The sequence below is a fragment of the Oryctolagus cuniculus genome, chromosome 11, assembly GCF_051225735.1.
Source record: "Oryctolagus cuniculus isolate XC-2025 breed Fujian yellow rabbit chromosome 11, ASM5122573v1, whole genome shotgun sequence".
Classification (NCBI taxonomy): Eukaryota; Metazoa; Chordata; class Mammalia; order Lagomorpha; family Leporidae; genus Oryctolagus; species Oryctolagus cuniculus.
The window spans coordinates 5,196,653-5,215,252 of NC_142877.1; the positions used below are offsets into that span (position 1 = coordinate 5,196,653).

An 18,600-nucleotide genomic window follows, 5' to 3' on the forward strand; every position below is an offset into this window, starting at 1 on the left:
TGGTTAGGGGAGCCTCAGGCTAAGACGTTTCTCTCACAGGTGAATGGTTGCTTCCAAAGCCCGTTATACACGCCACATAACCCACATAACCTCCATAACCCACAGAACCCACAGAACCCACAGAACCCACAGAACCCACATAACCGCGGGTTACGATATGCACATGGAAGACCGGGCTTCCAAAAGCTTGTGGAACAATGGGATGAAAGGATCTGTTTGTCTTGTTGCGACAAATTCTGAAACCCATGTAGTTTTTCATAATATATGTTTCCCATGAATTGAAAATCTGTTATTATATTATTCAAAAGGCAGAGAGAGACGGGGAGAGAGGGGAGAAAGGGGAGGGAGAGGGAGAGAGGGAGAGAGGGAGAGGGAGAGAGAGAGAAAGAGAGAGAGAGAGAGAGTCTTCCATCTGCTGATTCACCCCCCAAATGCCTGCAGCAGCAGGGGCTGGGCTGGGCCCAAGACTGGGAACTGGTTAGAGGTGCACATCCCCAGGGGTGTGCCGTGGCTCACTGCGTTAATCCTCAGCCTGCGGTGACGGTATTTCATACAGGCGCCGGTTCTAGTCCTGGCTGCTTCTCTTCCAGTCCAGCCCGATCCAGCTCTCTGCTGCGGCCTGGGACAGCAGTAGAGGATGGCCCAGGTCCTTGGGCCCCTGCACCCGTGTGGGAGACCAGGAAGAAGCTCCTGGCTCCTGGCTTCAGAATGGCACAGCTACGGGCGTTGCGGCCATTGGGGAGTGAACCAGTGAACCAACAAACTCCCTCTCACTGTCTGTAACTCTACCTCTCAAATAAATAAATAAAAGCTTGTAAAAAAAAAAAAAAGAAGAAGAAGAAGAGAAAAGAAAGCAGATGTACACCCCTGCACTCTGCCCCAGACCTAGGAACTCGGAGACGCTGGGGCGGGGCCTAGCACCTGAGCTCCAGGGTGATGGTGCTGCCGGCTCTAGTTTGAGAACCCCTGCTTCATCCAGGACAAACAGTGCGCTCTTCGGCAACATGGCAGACCCAGCGTTTAGTGGGGGTTTGTGGAACTTGTGGATCAAGAGGCCCGGGCTTGGTCCTCATCTGCCTCTAGGAAGGCCCACCACCCACGGGGCCTGGGACATCTCTGGTCCCCCCCCTCCATGTGGCCCTCGGCTTCCAGGCTTCAGTTATTTGCACACAGTCTTCCCAGCTTTCCCAGGCTACACCCTGAACGTCAACAGGCTTCACTCTTTGTCTTTAAATGGATCCATTTTTTGAAACTTGAAACAATTAAAACTGGTAGTGGGCTGGCACCGTGGTTCACTAGGCTAATCCTCCACCTTGCAGCGCCGGCACACCGAGTTCTAGTCCTGGTCGGGGCGCCGGATTCTGTCCCGGTTGCCCCTCTTCCAGGCCAGCTCTCTGCTGTGGCCAGGGAGCGCAGTGGAGGATGGCCCAAGTGCTTGGGCCCTGCACCCCATGGGAGACCAGGAGAAGCACCTGGCTCCTGCCTTTGGATCAGCGCGATGCGCCGGCTGCAGCGCGCCAGCCGTGGCGGCCATTGGAGGGTGAACCAACAGCAAAGGAAGACCTTTCTCTCTGTCTCTCTCTCTCACTGTCCACCCTGCCTGTCAAAAATAAAAAATAGTAATAAAAAAAAAAACTGGTAGTGGAAAACCACTGTTGTTTGCCACAGAAGATAACCAGTAAAACACAATGATAGCATCTTTGATTTTTTTTTTTTGAAAAGGAAGAACACCAAGTACCAAAGAGGTGCTGAAGACACACAAGACCCAAACCAAAATGCTTTTTGATTGCAATCAGAAATATTAAGAGAATATCACAGGGAGTGAGTCATTGGCATGTAATGCCACGTTGACACCACCCATGGTGAACTTGCACCCTGAATCATTTCACTGACCACGAGGGGTTCACGACCCGGACCCTGCAGCTTGCCTGACCAGCTGCTCTCTGAGGTTTCTCCTATAAAGAAAAAAGGGGAAACTGTCACAAAAACCGAGTGCCCCCCCACAGCGTGGGTCATGGCGACAACGCTGCGCCACACGGGGCGTGCTGCCAGCCTGCAGGGGTGAAGAACACTGGTCAAGGATTGGCGCGTGAGCTCCAGGGCTTACCGGTCCTCCCGAGTCTTTGTTTTCATTTAACCTTTGTTCCGAGGTGGGCTTTTCTTTCTCTTCTAGGTTAGACAACTTCTGAAAAATAAAATCCCTTCACATGACAAACTTGAATGATCTTACACTACTGTTTAAAACTTTAAGACCCGTGCACTCTTCTTTACATATTTTGTTCACAGCTCTGTTTACTGATACCACGTTCTAACCAAAGGAGATTTTTGGTAGGCCAAGGGCTGAATTTTGCAGACTAACAGGCCCTAATGGAATGATTCATACATTTTTTTTCTATTTTTTCTTTATTTTTTTATTTTTTTTCTTTCTTCTTTTTTTTCTTTTTTCTTTCTTTTTTTGGTTTCATACATTTTTTTAAAACAAGCTACATGCAAAGGAGCTTCAAAAATGTCCTGGAAATTAAATTAAAGTGTTTATTTTGGTGCAAAAAATTTTTGAATCCCGGAGTAGGCTCTGCGGTTGAGCCTGCTGCCTCCCACGGCAGAGTCCACTTCCCTCCCGACTCCTCCACTTCTGACCCAGCTTCCTGCTGATGCATCCTGGAAGGCAGCAGGTGATGACTCAAATGCTTTGGCCCCTGACCCGTGGGAGACCCGGATGGACTTCCTGGCTCCTGGTTTCAACCTGGACCTGCCCTGGCTATTGTGAGCATTTTTTTGGAGTGAATCAGCAGATGGAAGATCTCTCTCTCTACCTTTCAAGAGATGAAACATAATAGAACATACTTTTTTTATTTTAGGCATAATTTTTCCTAATAGGCATTTTCTATGAATCGTTGATGATTCCTTATATATGCAAATTAAGAACATCTGAACTTCTAGAATAAGTGAACACCCCACACCACCCAGCACTTCAGCAGAGCATCCGAATGACCTTGACAGCACCCCAGGGACCTGCCGGGACAGCTGAGGCTGCGAACTGCAGCTTCTCTTGCTACAGCACCTGCAGGCAGCCAGCAAAGAACTACGACATCTCCATCCCCCGAGGGCCAAACCCACCACAGCGGTCACACCCGATCACAGTGGAGCTGGACACTTCCCGTGGCCTCTGACCTTGTGGCTGTCACACTGTCCTCGTGCAATGCATTCCTCCTGTGTTTGGGGTGAGGCCGGTGCAAGCGAACCTGCTGCACCGCTCGCTGTGTCAAAGTACAGCGCACGCACAGCGCACAGTGCCTGACGCTTGGCAGGGACATAAACAACTGCGTCACCGGTTCGCGTGTCTACCGTGCGACACCTTTCCATCTTTACTTTAGTGTACTCCTTGTTTGAAAATCACTCTGCTATGACACGGTGTCTGTGCTATGCCGGGGCAGTACAGCACGTCTCGTGTGTGCTGTGTCGCCTGATTGTGCCGAGCGGCCACAGACTTGTGGACTGACCCACACTGTGTGGGTTTGTTTCAGTGGGCCCTGAAAGTCTGCCCACCAGTGAAATCACCTACTGGTGCATTTCTCAGAAGCATCCCCCATCACATGACACACGCCTGTGCCTCTCAGGGTGACAGTCTGGAGGCCGATCGGACCATGATTAATTTGGAAGCAGATTTATACTTCCTCTTCTGTTTCTAAGAGACAAAACACTGACAGTGACTGAATTCACAATTTTTTTTTTTTTTTTGACAGGCAGAGTTAGACAGTGAGAGAGAGACAGAGAGAAAGGTCTTCCTTTGCCATTGGTTCACCCTCCAATGGCCGCCGCGGCCGGCATGCTGCAGCCGGCGCACCGCGCTGATCCGATGGCAGGAGCCAGGTGCTTCTCCTGGTCTCCCATGGGGTGCAGGGCCCAAGTACTTGGACCATCCTCCACTGCACTCCTGGGCCACAGCAGAGAGCTGGCCTGGAAGAGGGGCAACCGGGACAGAATCTGGTGCCCAGACCTGGACCAGAACCCGGTGTGCCGGCGCTGCAAGGCGGAGGATTAGCCTAGTGAGCCGCGGCGACGGCCCCGCAATTTTCAAAAATACAAGGAAACTTGGTAGTGAGATTAAAAACTGCAAAACCAACAGATGTTTACAACTGTTTCCCAATTCTAGTATCAGAAGTTAACTTAAATCCCCCAAAATTCCCATTAGAAAATCTAACAAGCTGACCCATCTGCCTTAATATTAAGCTAGTTATCTTACTAATAGTATTTCATCTAGATGCTTACTTTTATGAATTTTTAAAAATTATTTATCTATTTGAGAGGCAGAATTACAGAGAGAGAGGTCTTCCATCCACTGGTTCACTCCCCAAATGACTGCAATGGTCAGAGCTGGGCCCATCCAAAGCCGGGAGCCAGGAGCTTCTTCTGGGTCTTCCATTGGGTATAGGGGCCCAAGAACTTGGGCCATCTTCCACTGCTTTCCCAGGCCACAGCAGAGAGCTGGATTGGAAGAGGAATAGCCGGGACATGAACTGGCGCCCATATGGGATGCCAGGGCTCCAGGTGGAGGCTTAAGCTACTGCACCACAATGCTGGCCCTCTTTTGTGTATTTTATTTTCTGGAACACAGACCAATGTCTCCCCAGAGCCCATGCACTACTGAAAGACCCCCCACGTGTCACTGAGTGACGACCACTCCAGGTAACAGCTGAAGCCCCTGGTTGTACGACTTGGAACTGGGAACTCACCTGCCCACAGTCCTGTCTCCCGTCTTTTTCCAATAGGTCAGGGCAGTGTTCATTTTCCCTTGGCTCATTAAAAGGAAGGCTCCTCTGGTATGAGTCAGTTTCTCTCTGGGGAAGCTGGATGCATTGTTCACACTTACATTCTGCATTTGTGGTCAGTTGCGTGGTCTCCACCTTTTTACAGTTCTGCTTAAAAAGGAGCCTCCCGTTGGCGATGACCATGGAGGCAAACCTCTTGATGTCTTCTGGAACCATCCGCGCCACCATGACAAATCTCTCCAAGTCATCCAGGCTGTTCTGGACTTTGTCTGTTACAAGAACGTCCAGGGACCAATTGCAGCTGTCCAGGCTTCCCTTGGCTTCTAGCAGGATCTCATAGGAGCTGGAGATCGTCTGCAGCTGCTCCCGAATTCTGGCATGAAGGTTACTGTCCGTGAGGTTGCAGGCCATCCCACAGACTTCTCGGGCAAACTCGAGAAATTCTCTCAAAGACACTTCTGTGTGCTCGGCGGCCCTGCGGATGGCCCCGATGTTGGCCTCCAGGTAGTCCCTGAACCTCCACTTCCTGCTCACAAAGAGCATCAGGCCGGCCGTGGAGCTGACCACCTTGTGCTGCAGCGCCATGATGGTCTCTCTGGCCAAGTCCAGGTCCAAGGGCAGCTCCCTCGCTGGCTCTTCCGAGGAAGAGCCGGCGGACTCGTCCGTGGACATGGAGGAGCAGGAGGAGACGACGCTAGCTCTGCTGTCGGCGCTGGCGATGGAGCGCCTGTCGGCCTCAGGAGGGGGGCTCGCGGCCCACCTGGAGATCCACGCGGCCTTCTGGCCCAGGGGGGCCTCCGGAGCCTCTTTGGCTCCCCCCAGCTCTTTCTCGGCCTGCTGTGCACCCGGCATCGCTTTGGGGATGTCGTAAATGTTGGGCTTGGTGCTCTGCTGCTCCACTCGCGGGCTCAGGAAGCTGGGAGGCACCTGGTAGCCAGCACCTTTCCCAGAGGGGCTCGAGTCGGGAGGAGGAACTTCGGGGAGACTGAGCTTTCTCTCCATGCCGTACGGCTGCGGAGGGAGGGACCTGGCTCTGCAGCCTGCAGGCCCGGGGGCGACACGAGGGCCTGGCTCTTCCACCAGGCTCCTTAGTGGTGGGTTTCTGCCGCCGGCCTTTCCTGGGGATGCCACGTTGTCGTAAACCCATTCCGACTTCCGAGGGCTTGGTAACGAGTGGGAGCCACCGCTTTTTAAGGCAATCGCTGGTGTCAGGGCAGTGCTCGGCTCCTGTGGAAGAACCACACAAAACCACCTGGTCAGTAGCAAGAGAAGGAGGGTTTGAGGGACTCCCGAGTTCTCTGGGTGGCTCCCCGCTGCTGCCGTCATTCAAGGCCCTCCACAACCTGGCTCCAGCTCCTCTGAGCCTGTCTGCTCTCTACTTGAACCACACCGTCCCTGTTGGTCCAGCCCCTCCCCCTGAGTTCAAAGTGCAAGGGGAGGGGGAGTCTCGCTCCCACTGCTCCGATGCCCTTTCCGTCTAACAAACTTGGGGTCCCTTGGGGTCCTGTGGAAATGCCACCTCCTTTGTAGCAGTCCCCTGATGATTTTGGGCACCGTGCATCTATGGGGCACATGCATTGGAATCCAATGATAAGCACAATTTCACAGACTGCAAATGGATTCATTCTCCCATATACAAATAAAAGCGCGCTTTGTCACAGTCAGGCATAGCAGGAGACAGTTACCCAAGCCTTGCTGCACAGTCGCTCTGTGCGAGGTCCTGGCAGGGGTTATCTCCGGTAATACTCCCCACAAATCTGCAGTAAGACACCAAGGCTCAGAGGAGCAAATGATGCCAAAGACAACAGCTAGTGTGGCCACAGAACACCCATGCAGTGAGGGAGGGGTTTGGGCTGAGATGCACTTGCGTTAGCGTTTGTGACCAGGGGTTTTCAGGTTTTCAAAGCACGGCACGGCAGCTCCCTTTTCCTACTCACGTGGGCTTGGCTGGCCGGGTGACACCACCCTGCCTTTTGGGGGCTGGGCAGGATGTCATATAACTGCTGCTTCTCCGGTTCCTGGGGAAAGACCACAAAGGACAACGTGGGTTTCTCCTTCCAGTGGCTGCACGCCATGAACGCTCCCCTTCTCAGTGTCTTTTCCAAAGGACGACACAAATCCTGGGAGCCTCGGGCTCTCCCGGAGGATGTCCACGTGCTGCAGTGGGCGTCCCCTCCGCTACAGACTTCACATGTTATCATACTTTAAAGGTGCCTTCTCCGGGAGCGTGCTCGGCTAGTAGTTAAGATGCTTGTGTCCCATCCTGCACTGCTTGGGCTCAATATCCAGCCCCTGCTCTGGATCCCAGCTCTCTGCTAAGACAAACACAGAAGGCAGCAGGGACGGCTCAAATAGCTGGGTCCCTGCCGCCCATGTAGGAGACCTAGACTGAGTTCCTGGCTCCTGCCTCCAGGCCCAGCCCTGATCATGGTGGGCATTTCAGGGAGTGAACCCATGGATGGGTGCTCTCTGTCTGTCTCTCTGCCTCTCAAATGGGACAGAGTAACATAAAACATTAAACGTGCCATCTCCACGGAGCCATGTGGAGAGTTGACCATGGTTACCTGAGTTACACTAATCATTCATCTCCCTCAGGTAGCTGTAAGATTGCATTAAGGGAGCTGGCGCTGTGGTATAGCGGTAAAGCTGCCACCTGCAGTCCCGGCATCCCATATGGATGTCCGTTCAGGTCCTGGCTGCTCCACTTCTAATCCAGCTCTCTACTGTGGCCTGAGAAAGTAGTGGAAGATGGCCTAAGTTCTTGGGCCCCTGCACTCGCTTGGGAGTCCTGGAAGAAGCTCCTGGCTCCTGGCTTCGGATCAGCACAGCTCAGGCCGTTGCGCCCATCTGGAGTGAACCAGTGAATGGAAGACCTCTCTCTCTCTTTCTCTCTCTCTCTCTCACTCTGCCTCTGCCTCTGCCTCTCTGTAGCTCTGCCTTTCAAATAAATAAATAAATCTTTTTAAAAAAGATTGCATTAAGTCAGAAAACAAAATGGGAGTGGGATCTAGTGCGTCTTCTTCATTTCTTGTTTTTCCCAGTAGAAATTTCTCCGTGTTTATCACTCAAGCGTTCATTCTGCAAATGTTTATCGTGCGCCTACTAACAGCAGGTCTCTAAGCCAAGTGACACTTGTATGCGCTGGTGAGGGCACTAAGGAAACTTCCATGCTGAGGACCTACTCAGTGCCAGGCACGGTGCTCCTTAAAAATTGAATTCCAGGGCCGGCGCTGTGGCGTAGTGGGTTAAGCCACACACAGGCACTGGTTTGAGTTCCAGCTGTTCCACTTCCGATCCAGCTCCCTGCTGTGGCCTGGGAAAGCAGTGGAAGATGGCCCAAGTGCTTGGGCTCCTGCCCCCATGTGGGAGGCCCAGGGGAATCTCCTGGCTCCTGGCTTCGGTCTGGCCCAGTACTGGCCCTTGGGGCCATTGGGGACCGAACCAGCAGATGGAAGCTCGCTCTCTCTCTCTCTCTGTAACTCTGCATTTCAAGTAAAATAAATAAATCTAATAAATAAATAAATAAATAAAGGTTGCCTGGTCTTGGATGATTTTTAAAAAATTGAATCCTCCCTGCCTTGCTCAGCTCTTCAGTGACCCCAGGTATAAGTGAGTGTACTGCAAAAACTCTGTGGAAAATGGAATTAAAAGATACACTTATTTTGGTGTAAAACTGTTCTGAAATCTATGCGTAGTGTTTGCAATGGCTAGGGCTGGGCTGGGTGGAAGCCAGGAGCTAAGACCTCAATCTGGGTTTTCCACGTGGGTGGCAGGGACCCAGCCTCTTGGAGCATCACCTGGTGTCTCCCAGGGTGAGCATCAGAGGAAGCTGGAACTTGGGGTGGAGCCAGAACTCCAACCCAGGGTCTCTCTAAGGGATGTGAGCGTCCCAAGCAGTATCTTAGCTGCTACACCAATGCCTGCCCCTTACTGAAGATGTGTGTGCCTGCGTACTCGTGGAACCTCTGTGGCAAGTGAAAAGTAAAGCCTTTTGAAAACCCAGCATTCAAACAGCCCTTGAACTTTTAGAAGCCCCTGTGTCTTCCGTAGTGGAGCCCCTCAAAGACCCCCTTGTTGGGACTGGCGCTGTGGGGTAGCGGATAAAGCCGCTGCCTGCAGTGCTGGCATCCCATACGGACGCTGACGCCGTTTGAGTCCCGGCTGCTCCACTTCCCATCCAGCTCTCTGCTATGGCCTGGGAAAGCAGTAGAGGATGGCCCAGGTCCTTGGGTCCCTGCACCCATATGGGAGACCCAGAGGAAGCTCCAGGTTCCTGGCTTCTGATCGGTGCAGCTCTGGCCTGCCAGTGGATGCAAGACCTCTCTCTCTCTCTCTCTCTCTCTCTCTCTCTCTCTCTTCTCTCTGCCTCTGCCTCTCTGTAACTCTGCCTTTCAAATAAATAAATAAATATTAAAAAAAAAAAAAAGCTCCCTTATGAGGCTGAAGGCAGTGCCCTGTGGCACTGAGGCCCCCGCCTGGGGGCAGAGGTCCCAGTGGAGCGGCCGCTGAAGGAGGCTCACCTTCTGGGCGGGGAAGACGCGGCTCTGGGCAGGCACGTCATACACCTGGGATGGCAGCACTGGCAGCGAGGCCCACGCCGGTCTGGGAAGCGTGAAGAGGGCCTTGGGGAGGCGAGGGAGAGAACAGAGGGTCAGGGATGTCTCGCTGATTCTCACTGCTGCCCACGCGGTTTCCCTCACACAGCAGACACAGCTCATCAGAGGACACGGGCGAGCCACCCCTCACTCGGCTGACACTCTGGGACTAGCCAGATGCTGGAGGAGGGCCCACCGTGGAGGCCCGGCCTCGGCTGCCTGTGTCACCTGCACCTGGATGCGACTTAGAATGCAGGTTCTCAGGCCCTGCGTGCATTGGGCTGAATCTGAGCGCTGACCTGCAGCGTCTACACAGCTTGCCTGGCGGCTGCGAGGCTCTCCCGGGGCCAGGAGGCTGTGCCTCCAAGAGTCATGAGGGACACGGACAGAGGGGCTTTCAGAGAGCAAGGAGGAAGGACTAGCAAGGTCTGGGGGACACCAAGGCCGTGCGGCGGGGGGCAGGAGGTGAGCAGAGGAACCCTGGATGGCAGCTGTTGCAGGCACGGGTGGATGTCAGAAGAGACCTTGATGGAGGGGCCTGAACAAGGGGAGGTGGGGGAGGTGGGGCCGGGGGGGTCAGCACAGAGCTGGGGTTCATCCCACAAAGGGCAGGAGGTACAGACAGGCTTACAGATGATTGGATGTGCTCGGTCAGCTACTAGTTCTGTCTTGCCGTGGAGTCCATGCCCATGTATGGAAACTCTGAGTTCCAGCACCCTCTCTGGCCTGCTGCTGTCCAGCCCGCACTGGGCACCACGTGTGCACTTCCCCCTGAGCAGGGACTTTCTGCACTGGAACTTGCGGGTGGATAGGACTGAAATGTGTGGAGATGAGGGAGGCAATTCAGCTGTGGGGGTGGGGGGAACGGGACAAGGACCAGGCCAGGCCTCTCTGTCCATCACAGTGTCCCCAGGACTGGCGTGTGGTGCGTGCTGGCATTTATCTGCTGATGTTGGCGGATGCACGTTACAGATTGGGACGGCAAAGAATGATCTCTTCCTGAGGCTGGCATCACAGGTGCAGACGACACAGCTGCCGAGGGGGACGACATTTCTCCCAAGGACGCGCCGCAGCTGTCAGCTGTCAGCTCCCCTTCTCTGAGCGACAGCTGCTGTCTTGTCACAGAGGAGCACACCTCTCTAAACGCCAGGGCTCTCAGAAGCTCTGCGGTGTGGTGCACTTTCAGGAAGAGCACGGGGACCTCCTGATTTTGTCTGGAGGGTCTGAGTCACGACGCAAGGAAGCAGAGCTCCCACTCCGGCCCCCACACTCCACGTGCGTGTCCACTCTGCACTCTGCAGCGTGGGTCTACACTGACCCCTTGCCCGAGGCCCTCTTTTGCACAGAGCCTATCAGGATCAGCTTGGATTGCACTCCCCTAATGCCTACCTTTCCCCGTATCTCGTAATTACACTTCCTTCCCTCTGTTGGGGGGTGACCCTTGGTTCTGCCGCTCTTCCATCTTGCTCACTACAGGACTTTGTCTATGGTGATCTTAGACCAATTCAGGACAAACCCAATGATGGTTTCCCATTGCAGTTGGAACTAAACCCAAGCTCCTTGCCAGGGCTAACAGGCCACGCCCTGTCCAAGCCCAGGGACCACTCAGGAGAGTCCTTGGCCATCAGCCTCACCTGCGCATCCGCTCCCTGCCTCCTCCACTTAGCTGAACGCACCAGCTCGCTCCCTCTCTCATAGGCCTTCCTGCTCCCCAGCCGTTCCTTCCCTAGGCCCATCTTACATGTGGGGACTTTGTGGGCCACACATCCTGTCAGAGCACCTACGGAGAGCCAATGGACTTTCTTGCATGTGACGTTTCAGGTGGAAGAAGCCAGCTAGAAAACGCTGAGCGTTTCTTGGAAAATGTTGGTTCGGAAGACAACTGATTATGGAACACGTCTGAGAAAAGTGGTTGTGCAAGGTGTGGGGCGACAGATGGAAACTGCAGTGCAGCAAGTTGTGGTCCCCAAGAGCAATTTAATCAGGACATCTTGCCCTTCCCATCTGAAACACCAAGCAGTCCCTTCTCTGAATTTCAACCGGAATAAAATATGTGCTGTACGTGGTGTTTCGCTTTTTTTTTTTGTAAAGTCGGGCCAACATATTATATAAAGGAAGCTGGAATAGAAAGTAAAACAAATTGTGAGCTGGTAGTCACGCTGCGGGAGGTGACAGGGAGAAGGGGTGGGGGCCTCTGGGCGCTGCTTCGGTTTTGTTTTTGGATCCAGATTCTAGTGCCCGAGTTCGAGTCTCAGGATCTGCAGGTGACACGCCAACAGGAGGTTCACCGGGGCAGGCACCTGGCCTAGCAGTTACACTGCTGACTGGGACGCCTGCACACCCCGGCTCAGCTCTAGTTTCTGGTAATGCGCACCCTGGGGGGCAGCAGGTGGCGGCTCCAGTCCTTGGATCCCTGCCACCAATGTGGGCAACCTGGACTGAGTTCCCAGCTCGCAGCTTCAGCCTGGCCCAGCCTGGCTGCTGGAGACATTTGGTGAATGGACCAGTGAATAAGCTCTCTCTCTCTCTCTGCCTCTCAAATAAATAACAAAAGTGCATGTTACTCGCCAACGACACCTCAAAATGAAGCTCCTATAATAGTTGTTTGGAGGGTACTTCAAAAAATCTATGCAAAAGTGAACTTAAAAGGTAAGTTTTCAGCCGGCGCTGCGGCTCACTAGGCTGATCCTCCACCTGCGGTGCTGGTACCCCAGGTTCTAGTCCCGGTCGGGGCGCCGGTTCTGTCCCGGTTGCTCCTCTTCCAGTCCAGCTCTCTGCTGTGGCCAGGAGTGCAGTGGAGGATGGCCCAGGTGCTTGGGCCCATAACCCCATGGGAGACCATGAGAAGCACCTGGCTCCTGGCTTCAGATTGGCGCAGTGCGCCGGCCGTAATGGCCATTTGCGGGGTGAACCAATGGAAGGAAGACCTTTCTCTCTGTCTCTCTCTCTTACTGTTTAACTCTGCCTGTCCAAAATAAATAAATAAATAAATAAATAAATAAATAAGTTTTAAGACAAAAGTTCACTGGACGGAATGGTTTCAGCAACAAGGGCAGGTGAAAGACCCAGGGCACGTGGGGCAGCCGTAGACGGACGAGCACAGACACGGCGAGGCAGACTCCATGTGCAGCTGCCGCTGGACCCTGCGTGGGCACAGTCACCGCCCTGGGAGACAATGCCCCCAGCAACACAGTGAGCAGGGGCTCTAACCTAAGGCCCATAGAGTTCTCTTCCAGCGAGAGAACACCTGCTCTGACGTGTACATGCCTCTCTTAGGACAACTTATGAAAAAGGACGTTTCCACCTTCTCAGAAACACGAGTTTAATTTGGGGTCACCTCGAGTCCAGAGAGAGTCAACAGGTATAAAAGGGAGTCTGTGGGGCCGGTGCTGTGGCGCAGTGAATTAATGCCCTGGCCTGAGGCACCGGCATCCCATATGGGCGCTGGTTCAAGTCCCGGCTGCTCTACTTCCAATACAGCTCTCTGCTATGGCCTGGGAAAGCAGTGGAAGATGGCCCAAGTCTTTGGGCCCCTGTACCCACGTGGGAGACCCGGAAGAAGCTCCTGGCTCCTGGCTTTGGATGGGGGCAGCCCCAGCCATTGTGGCCAATTGGGGAGTGGACCATCAGATGGAAGACCTCTCTCTCTCTGCCTCTCCTCTCTGTGTAACTCTGACTTGCAAATAAATACATCTTAAAAAAAAAAAAAAGAAAAAAAAAAGGGAGTCTGTGACGTGACTTGCCCAGGCCGTGTACCGGGCCTGCAGACTCTCTACTGGAGGGAAGCTCCCAGATCGTGGCTGGGATGCTCCTGGTTCCACCAAGTCCACGCTCTCAGGCTCAGGGTGCAATGCTAGCATGCGCGAGTGAGGAGCCCACACCTGCCTTGCCTGTGGACCAGAAAAACCGAACTATCCTTCCAGTTCTCCTAGCTCCCTCCTTCTTGGGGCAGAGGAAGAAGTGAAACTACTCAGAAACACCAGAGGTACCTTGGGAAACAACCAGTTCCAGCCTTCTCCTGATACAAAAGAGGACAGAGAAACGCACAGGCTGTTGGGATGTTCCCACCCCACACATGGTGACACAGTGGCTGCCCCAGAAGCCAAAGCTGCACCTGTTGCTTTAAGATGTGTCAAGCACAGGAAAGGGAAAAAGAGGGAGCAAAATTGGAGCTTCCTTGCAGGCAGAGAGTGGACTGAAGGGGAAAAAAAAAGTGGGGAAGTCCCCCAGGTGTTTTACAGTGGCCACCCCAGAACCCCGGAGCAAAGGGATCCCAAGTTCCCCTTTGGTGGCTGTGGTTTCTGTCGGCTGCCGTGGCCTGTACAAGCCAGACTGAGATGGTGGGCGTTCCCACATCAGGGCTGCTCTCACAGCTAATGTCCCTCAGTTTTTGGAGTTGTGTCAACGGTAGCCTCCTGTGTCCTTCCACACCACGTGGTTCCAGCAGTCGATGCGGGGGGACCTGTGTGTCTGAGGGCCTGTGTTGGATTTGGTCACTTGGTTCATTCAACAATGCTTTGTGAGCAGCTCCTAGGAGCCTGGCATCATGTGGATGCCGGGGACACCCAGCCTACGGTGGGCACTGCACCTGTTTTCTTTCTGGATATGTTGTGTGTGTGTTGGGGGCAAGGGGACAGCCATTGCTTTTGTTTTTCTTTAATGGCTTTGGAAAGAATCCAAATGAGCTTCAGCTAATGAAAACCCCAAGACCCTGCTCTGAGTTAGCTGCCCAGACAGCAGCTGAAATGCCACTTGTCCCAAAGAAAAGTGAGTGTCCGCGCCGCAACTGCTTCCGATGGCCCGAGCAGCTTCCTGCTGGAGTCGGCAGCCAGTGCGCGTGTGTGCAGCTGTTCCATGCTGCAGCTGCTGGACCGTGTCTGGCAGCCACAGGGACTTAGACAACCCAAAGTAATCAGAATCTTTTTAAGGGATCAAACCCTTTCCATTTGGGAGCAGCATGGGGGCTGCTGGGGGGGGGGCGGGGCTGGGTAGACAGCAGGAGGTTTCTGGGGTCTCCACAGCACATATATCAGGGACAGCGGCCTCTCCCTGGACACAGACCTCACCGAGCCCCTGCCAGTGCTGTGGCCGGGAAGCACGTGTCATTAGAGTGGGGGGCAAAGTGTCTGCTGGCAGGAAGCACCCTCTGTGACCAACGATGGTGCAAATCTGTTCTGTGTCCTAGACACGGCGCGAAGCCAGGGCTTAGGGAAAGCAGGACACTAGTTTTCTCCTGACTTTTAATTCCTTTCCTTATTAAAAAAAAATGAAATCTGGGCCGGCGCCGCGGCTCACTAGGCTAATCCTCCGCCTAGCGGCGCCGGCACACCGGGTTCTAGTCCCGGTCGGGGCGCCGGATTCTGTCCCGGTTGCCCCTCTTCCAGGCCAGCCCTCTGCTGTGGCCCGGGAGTGCAGTGGAGGATGGCCCAAGTGCTTGGGCCCTGCACCCCATGGGAGACCAGGAAAAGCACCTGGCTCCTGGCTCCTGCCATCGGATCAGCGCGGTGCGCCGGCCGCAGCGCGCCGGCCGCGGCGGCCATTGGAGGGTGAACCAACGGCAAAAGGAAGACCTTTCTCTCTGTCTCTCTCTCTCACTGTCCACTCTGCCTGTCAAAAAAAAAAAACAAACAAACAAACAAAAAAAAAACAAAACAAAAAAAAAAGAAATCTTAATTCTGCTTTTACTGGGTGCTTCTTTTCCTGTTTCCTAAAAAAAGCTGATATTTCTAGAAATTATAGCTGTCATCTGTGTTCAATATTAACATGCAAATAAAATCCATAGTTGATTTGCTCATTAAAGACTGTGCTGCAGCCAGGCCTGGTCCCAGGAGCCGGGGACACAGCAGTGACGGAAACCAAGGCCCCAGCTTGCTGCTCTCACTTTCTCCCTACCCAGTTCCCCGTCCCAAGGGCCACTGTGTGGTCTGTGTTCTGTGTGTGAGCACGACACGCAGAAACCCGCAGAAAATTCCTTGCTGAGGTTTCCTTTTTTTTTTTTTTTTTTTTTTTGACAGGCAGAGTGGACAGTGAGAGAGAGAGACAGAGAGAAAGGTTTTCCTTTGCCGTTGGTTCACCCTCCAATGGCCCCCGTGGCTGGCACACCGCGCTGATCCGATGGCAGGAGCCAGGTGCTTCTCCTGGTCTCCCATGGGGTGCAGGGCCCAAGCACTTGGGCCATCCTCCACTGCACTTCCTGGCCACAGAGAGAGCTGGCCTGGAAGAGGGGCAACCGGGAAAGAATCCAGCGCCCTGACCGGGACTAGAACCTGATGTGCCGGTGCTGCAAGGCGGAGGATTAGCCTATTGAGCCGAGGCGCCGGCCTCCTGAGGTTTTCTTTAGGCGGACCTTACTCCCTGCTTACAGAAAGCTCATAGAAATCCCACATCTTTCGTTCACGACCGCGAGCTGTCGCTGTGGTGCTGTCACCATGTGGGTCACCCCTGAACACGGAGCATCACCTGTGACGCTGTCATGGCGCGGGCCCCCCATCCACATCCCTGCTTGCCTCTGTGTGTATTTCCGTGGCATCTCAAGACTAAAAGGTCCGGGTTGAAGGGGTGTTTACCCTATAAACGCGATGAGCAACGTCCACCTTTGATCCCGCGGGAACCTGCCCCCATTTAACACTAGCCACCCTGGGTTCCCTCACGGCGTGAAAACACCACTGTGGCTATCCATGGGTGCCCACGCACAGCCCCACTAAGCACTCGGGTTTGCACACAGTATGTCAGGTCTTGCAGAGCGGGAAATCACAAGTGTCAGCGACAAGGGGAGTAGGGGCCCAGGCTCCCCAGTCCTGCTGGCCGGCGGTCTGGCTTCCCACTGGGCACCGCGGAGCTGCTGGACGCCCAGGACTCGGGCAGTGAGCCCCTGTTTCCATACCCCTGGGCCCGAATCCGCGTGGAAATACGCTTACCTGTCTCGGGAAGCTTAGGGTCTTTTCACAGATGATTCTGGCGCTTGTGGGCGGGTCAGGGAATTCGTAGACTTGGTCAGTGAGCGGCAGCGGCCCCTCCACCCAGCCCTTCATCTGCTCGTACACGGGTCCTTCGGGCAGAGGGTGGAGCAGGCTGGGCACCTGGTAGGTCTCCTCGGAGCTCTCGAGGGCTTCGTCCGGGCCTCTGGGGAGTGGGGGGCAGAGCCTGTCCGCTGGGGCCTCGGGGAGGATTTGCAGGCGGTTGGCGGGGGCCAGGCCCTGCCTCCCGTGCAGCAGGCACCGCCACCAGCCCTCGCTTTCTGGCATGTCTTGCTCCAGGATGGTCAGGATGTCCCCTCTGGAGAAAGCCAGCTCGTCTGAGCAGTCGGGGTGGTTGTCGTAAAGGGCCCTGGCCAACAGCCTCTGGCGGTGCTGGGGACAGAAGAGAGAATTCGCTGTCATTATGATCGCCCGTGACCGTGGTGCTGATGCCACCCACGTGGGAGCCTCAGTGTGACTTCTAAGTGCTACTCCCTTTCATTCTCTGCCCCAGAGACTCTGGGCCCTGCTCTTTGCCTGATCTATTTGTTCCCATTCTTAGGGACTCCGGTGAAATGTCGCATCCTCAGGCAAGCCTGACCTGCACCCCACCCTGATGTATTTCATGACCCTGTTTTAATTTGTGGAAACTAGGACCCTTGCAGCTGTAGAGCTGAGTGCAAGGTAGCACAGTCGGATTGAAATCCTGGGTGTAGCGCATGGTAGGGTTGAAATTCCCAGCCTGTGTGTTCACGAGCAAATTAGCTACCCTCTCTGGGCCTTGGCTTCCTCATTTGTAAGACAGGAGTAGTAATAGTACCTACCTCATGGGGTTCCATGCAAATTATATAAACATATATTTAACATCTCTCTCTCCCCTCTCTTCTATGCGTGCTTGACCTTTGGCAAGTGCTTCTGTTGCTGCCACAATCATTTCATTTATTTCTTTGAGAGGAAAAGAGAGAGACCCCAGATATGCTGTGCCACTCCCCAGATGCCCACAGCAACCTCAGGCCGGGGGCTGAAGCTGGGAACTCGTCCAAGTATCCCACGTGGGTGGCTGGGACGCAGCTTTCTGAGCCATCCCTCCTTCCTCCCAGCGTCTGTTAACAGGGAGATGAAGCCAGGAGTCGGAGCTGGGTATCAAACGCAGGCTCTCCAGTGTGGATCACAGCCGTCTTGTCAGTGTCTTAACTGTTCGGAAATTGCCTGCCCCTGTTATAAGTATGATGCTGCAATTTGTAAGTGGTTCTTTTTCTCCTGGATTGGAAGTTCCATGGCTGCTGAGCCCACATCCTGCTTCTTTGCTGCTCTGTCCCCAACACCTGGCCGTGGCCCAGGTGTGTAGGAGACGCTCAGGAGATGTTGGTTAATGAGTGCCTCTGGAAACACCCAGGGGGCTAGCGACTTGCCTGTAGTCACACACTCAGGATCTCATCTCAGTTTCCCTAATCCTCCAACCCACACGCTTCTCAGGAAGTCACAGGGTCCCCCTAAAACATCATTTCGTGGCAATGGTGGTTGACGGGTAAGCCCCTCCTTGTTTGCACTTTCCACTGTAATTAGACCAGTTTCTATAGGTTTTAAAGTAATCATTCTCCCTTCTTATATCAGTCCATATTCATTACAGAAAACCCAGGAAGTACAGAGACTCAAGGTGAAGAAGATGATAATTACCCATAACTCCCCACTCAGGGAACCTGCTCAGCCCGCTTCTTTAAATCAGTGATACTTTTTACGCCCATTAGTCCTCAGACACAGTTTATCAATAAAACAAAAACAACCACAACCCTCCCATTCCATTTGTTGCAAATTGTTGTGTTTCTTGTATCCTGATCTTTGTTACAAAAATGGAGCTGGATGGCCAATCTTGGCAAATCCCATCTGAAAGATCTGGCAGGGCTGGGTGGACTCGGGGCCACACTGCTGCTCCGTGTCCATCTGAGAGGCAGGAGCAGCATCAGATCCATCACACAGGCAGAGACACTGAAAGTCCCCCATTAAACCCACTGCAGCTGAGACCTAGGACAGCATCACCATCTTTGTAGAGAAAGCCTTTTTTCTTGCTACAGAAACAATACTCCTTAAAGGAAGAGAACAAGGCCTTCTGCCACGTGTTTCATCAAGTGCATGTGGGCAGTTGGTCACACACCTCTACAAATTTATTTTCTCTAGGTAACTTAGGTCTGGCTGCAAAATGGCCTCTCTATTCTGCACCCCTTTTCCTAGCATTCTGGTGCCCCGTGTGAGGAGGCACCAATCTGCAACTCTTTTCCTAAC

The 18,600-nt window shown here is 53.8% G+C and overlaps 1 protein-coding gene across 4 annotated transcripts in view; it reads right to left on the bottom strand.

Moving 5' to 3' along the window:
- Positions 1-18,600, bottom strand: part of CASS4 (Cas scaffold protein family member 4) — a 47,215-nt gene that overhangs the window by 7,025 nt on the left and 21,590 nt on the right. For all 4 annotated transcript variants that reach the window (XM_089306975.1, XM_089306974.1, XM_089306976.1 and 1 more), the window contains 5 exons: positions 16,282-16,713; positions 9,290-9,391; positions 6,707-6,787; positions 4,734-5,996; positions 2,108-2,185 (listed from right to left, as the gene is read on the bottom strand). In XM_089306975.1, coding sequence (XP_089163101.1) covers positions 2,108-2,185; positions 4,734-5,996; positions 6,707-6,787; positions 9,290-9,391; positions 16,282-16,713 — 1,956 coding nt within the window. The remainder of the gene's footprint in view (positions 1-2,107; positions 2,186-4,733; positions 5,997-6,706; positions 6,788-9,289; positions 9,392-16,281; positions 16,714-18,600) is intronic.